The 4,786-nt window shown below is 53.2% G+C and overlaps 1 protein-coding gene across 1 annotated transcript in view; it reads left to right on the plus strand.

Annotated features, from left to right (window-relative positions):
* Window positions 1-4,421, plus strand: part of TCF20 (transcription factor 20) — a 46,588-nt gene extending 42,167 nt beyond the window's left edge. The window contains exons 3-4 of the mRNA XM_007453951.1: window positions 3,114-3,163; window positions 4,338-4,421. Coding sequence (XP_007454013.1) covers window positions 3,114-3,163; window positions 4,338-4,421 — 134 coding nt within the window. The remainder of the gene's footprint in view (window positions 1-3,113; window positions 3,164-4,337) is intronic.
* Window positions 4,422-4,786: the final 365 nt, after the last annotated feature.

A 4,786-nucleotide genomic window follows, 5' to 3' on the forward strand; every position in this document is an offset into this window, starting at 1 on the left:
GAGCGGTTCGTAACGAAGGGAAAACTTTTATCACCAGGGACATCTCCATGGAAACATGAGGATCTGTGGCTCCTGCAGCGTTTCCCCTTCCTAATAGTGATTGCACATTTGTGACATCACAGTTTGCTCCGTTGTGCTGCTTGTTATGTCACAGGCATAGGATTTGTCTCCAGGTGGGAGCATGCAGTAATAAGAACATGAGCGCTGTTTAAAAAAAAAGATTTAATGTATTTAATGCAATAAGCCACAACAATTAATACCAAAGGAAAAAAGAGCTGTGGTAGCTCATTTATAATCCCACTGTGCATATAGAATCTTGCCTAGAGGGGCTTTTTCTTTTACCCTCATGAGGAAGCACAGCTGGGAATTTCACTTCTGTAGCCACCCTTCCAGCAGCATTTTAAAGCTGCTCTCTCCGCTGCTGACTGATCTTGCGGCAGTGGGTTCAGAGCCCCAGATGGGTCCTACGAAAGAACTGGTGGTCTGGCCTCTCCCTGGAGAGGAGCTCTCTGCATCACGGGGCCTTGCTCCTGCCTTCTTATTCCCCTCCTTCGGCCCCAGGAGCTGAGGCTGCCTCTCAGCGAGGTGGGGTGAAGCTGGTGGGTCCCTGAGTCCCAGCCTGGATTTTGCCATTATGAGTACTAAGCGTAAGCTCTGAGGAGATTGTAGCTGAGTTGGAGACTGTCGGGGCCTGGCAGATCCAAAGGACGCTAGACATCCTTTCGTTTTCTCCCTTCCCGGGCTCTCCATCCTCAGCATGGGATATATATAGGCGCATGTGGGTATCTGAAGCTCCACATAGCTTGTTATGAGGGGCTCAGCAGAGTCCTCTGCCTTTAAGCCTAAAGAGAGGACTCAGAGTGGAACACTGTCCTGGGGGGGCTGATGTTTGTGTCTGGAGGCCACCCTGCCGACTAAACAACCTGGTGAGTCTCTTCCAGCCCGCGTGATGATCCAGCCATTGACTCTGACCTCACTGTGGGGAAGTGCTGACCAGGCCCCCTGCACAGTGCGGGATGTTGCCAGGGGCTTAAAGGAATCAAACTAGAGGCTGGCGGGCCGGCAGTGTGGGGCCAGGCGCTTGTCCAGAGCCCTCAGGAGAGCTTTTACTGCACTTCCTGCCACTTTTGGCTCTTCCCCAGCAGAGCCTGGCTGGAGGCAGCCCAGGAGAGGCTCCCCGGCCCCTTGCAGGTGTCTAAGCCCTCCAGCTGTGGTCCTCACCCTGCCAGGAACAGGAAGTGCAGTTCCTGATGGCCGGTGGACATGACGAGAATGGGGACAGCCGCTGCCTGTTCGGGAGGCCTAGCCAAAAGGTGCACCCCGTCTCGTAGATTCATTTCAGAGACTTCCATTCCCAGAAGTACCTGGCATTAGTTCCAAGTTGCCTTTAGTGTTTACTTACATTGTTTTATTTCTTCTTTTTAACTTTGAGGGAACATGTTTCCTAACTTTAAGCATGTTTTACCAATGGTCCATCACAGCTGGTCACTGTTTCGTGGCAGTGAGGGGACCTGAGCCACCTCTACCTTTCTGATGGCATCTTTTCCAGCTAACACGGCCCCCCTCCTTATTTCTGTAAACCCCTGTGGTGTAAGGGTAGCCTTTCCCCCGCCGTGGCCTGTGCTGTTTCTCTTTGGCCCAAACTATAGACTCTGCCAGCATGCGCTGCTGCCACAGCCCAGGTAAGGAGAAGGTGCTTCCCTGGAGCTCCAGCTGTCCGTCTCCTGCTGTTCGTGAGCTCTCTGGCAGATTGGAGCAGCAGGAGCCTCGGTCACACCATGCACTTGTGGGTTTTAAATTAACACATTTCATTTACTGCCGCGCTGTTTGCTTGGACGGGGGAAGGGATAGGGATGCGAAGGTTAGCAGGACTTGCTGTTTCTCGTGCCCCAGGCTTGCCCCAGGCTTGCCCCGGGAACTGTGAAGACTAAACCCGTCTGACCCTAGAGATTCTAGGACTCCAGAAGGGGAGGTGGCTTAGCCGAATTATGAAAGGGTCTTTATCTATTGAAGATTATAGAGGACCTCAAAAGTTTCCATTTGTGTGCTCCCTTGCTTACTACTGTTTCACTTGAAATCTGTGGGTACACAGGCCGCTAATCTGGACCTCACTTTAAACCTGAGTTAAATTGTAAATTTAACAAGGCTAAGTACCACGGCCGCCTCCAGGCTTGGTGCCTGGGAGCTCTCTGAGAATGTGTGATCAATATTTATTAACATTCTGCCACTGCGTCTCGCACCAGCGACCTGGCTGTTGGTCTTCGGGAGCTGTGGTGTGCAGAGTGAGCTCATTACGACGCTTGTGCCACAGACCACAACGCCCCTGGAAGCAGGTGCGCGTCCTTGCCGTCATGGAGGATGTGTCACCACCGTGTTAACAGTTGGAATGAGTGATTTTCCTCCAAGGATTAATCACCCCCTTGTGGGATTTCACATTTCTCTGAAGAATTTAGTAGGGATTATGGACCTTCTGCAGTGTGTCCATGGGTTGTGTGTGGGGCAAGGGTGGCAGCGGGGCTCACGGGCCTGGCCTCCTTGCTGTCTCTGACCTGTGACTCTCCACAGAGGAGAAAAGATGCCTCCAGATTCAAAGTGGTTTCACAAGGAAGCTTTGGCGTGGGCCTGTAGAATGGCCTTAGCCTAAGATAAGGAATTTTAAAAATAACATTTATTGGAGATTGTTTCTGATGATTAGGATAATAGGATATGACCATGGAAATACAGAAAAAATAAAGAAAATTAAAGTCACCTATAATCTTACTATCCAAAGAGAATCACTGTCATATTTTGGTAGAATTCCTTTGTCCCTTTTTATGCATGTAAAATATTTTGGAAAAATTGGGATTGTACTTGTACATTTATGTATCCTGGTTTTTTGAGCAATTTACATCGTGTTCAGTATTCTGAAACGTTTAATGTTGGACTGACATTCCACCATGTTGAGGTGCCATAGCTTATTTGGGGGTGTCTTGCATGTTTTCCTATTAGAAATCATAGTGTGGAGACCTCTTATCTCCATGTGTGACCCTGTCTGTCCTGGCCAGCGTGGCCCCATGCCCCTCAGGCTGTGCCACATGCCAGGCTCCTCCTGACTGTCCCCTTCTGTCTTGCAGATTGTTTGCTCCATGAGGAGAACTTCTCGGTGAGGTGCCCCAAGCACAAGGTGAGTCAGAGCCTGCAGAGCCTGTGCTCCCCTCCCCGCAGGACTTGGGGGTGGCAGCGGGGCTCCTCCTGAAAGACCTGGAGACCAGACATTGCAGGGTCACGGCCACACCACCAGGGCCAGGGCTGCCAAGCACTCCTGGCCCCGGGAGGGCCGAGATGCAAATGGGAGGGAGCCCCGTGGCGTGGGCTTGGCACCCATGGGGTGGCGCAACTGGGGAGAAAGATGTTTGTCAAGAGAAATTGGAAGAGAAACACACAAAACTCCTGGTTTCCCCCGCAGTTGAGTGGAGCCCCAGATCACAGGTTGGCGTGAGGTGAGATTGGTTGTAGGTCTAGGTACATAAGCAGAGGTGTCTTCCCAGACTAAAGAGAGTTGACTCCAGGCTTTTGGGGAAACTCACAGTCTCCTCCAGGCTTTACTTGAGCCGAAGCAGCCAGTGGTGCCTGCAGCTGATTGAGGAGGTGGTCTCTCGGTCACCTCTTAAATTTAGGAAAGGAACGAAGATGGGGGCGGCGGGGTGTGTGAATGGCCTGTTTCCAAGACACCACGTGCGTGTGTGGAGACAGGAGGGCGTGGAGAAAGGAACCCCAGGGAAGGACTGGGGTGGTGGAGGCGCGCCGCCCGGCAGCCCCTGCAGCCCCGGCAGCCCCTGCAGCCCCTGCAGCCCCGGCAGCCCCGGCAGCCCCTGCAGCCCCGGCAGCCCCTGCAGCCCCTGCAGCCCCGGCAGCCCCGGCAGCGGCAGCTCTCCTCCGGCTGAGGTCACACTGACCCCTGGTGGCCACTGTTGCTCACGGTCGTCAGTCTCTATGTGGGGCCAGAAAGTACTAGAAAGAGGTCGCCCTGACAGGTCTGCCCTCAAAATGCTTCTGAAAGATGCTTACTTACGCTTTTCTTTAACAATTATTTTCCAATATGGATCATAGGATTTTACAATTTTCTCTCCCATTTTTTACTTAATTTACATGTTTTTATTTTTAAAAACTTCCCTTTGTTAATGGTCACAGTTTACTTCAGAAGACCCTGTCTGAGTATCTCCTGTTTGTCACTCAGCACTGACTCTGCTTTTTCTTTCCTTTTCCATGTGCGTTCCTCTCCTCACCTCCGCCTGCCCTGACCCCCACGCTCGTTCTCTGTCCCTCCTGTCCTGTCTCCTTGGCTTTGCCGGCGTCAGCCTCCCCTCCCGTGCCCTCTCCCCGCCTTGCAGAACAAGACAGCGAAAGGCAGCCTCAGCACAGAGCAGTCGGAGCGGGGGTGAGGGGGGCAGTGTGCTCGTGGGAATGGAAAGTACAGCAAGCACAGGTGAGTTGGGGCTGCCACCCCTGCTGGACTTCGAGGGGGTGTTGGGGCCTCTGCCTCCTGCTCGCCCCAGGCCAGGCTGCCCCACCGGCATTTAATCGCATGGACTGCCAGCACCAGGTGGATACAATGTCTTTCCATCTGTTGCTCAGCTCCCCAGAATACGTGTGGAAAGGTGGCGTGGGGCTTTAAAATGGTCCCATCCTCCGCCGGGGTTCAGGCCTTGTGTGTGGAGTCCCCGGGGGCAGAACGCAGCTGGCTTCAGCTGGCTTCGGGAGAGAGCCTCTGGTGGGGCGGCTCTCGTGCTGGCAGCCCTCGCTCTTT

The sequence above is a fragment of the Lipotes vexillifer genome, unplaced genomic scaffold (genome assembly GCF_000442215.2).
Source record: "Lipotes vexillifer unplaced genomic scaffold, Lipotes_vexillifer_v1.1 scaffold382, whole genome shotgun sequence".
In the NCBI taxonomy this organism is placed as follows: Eukaryota; Metazoa; Chordata; class Mammalia; order Artiodactyla; family Lipotidae; genus Lipotes; species Lipotes vexillifer.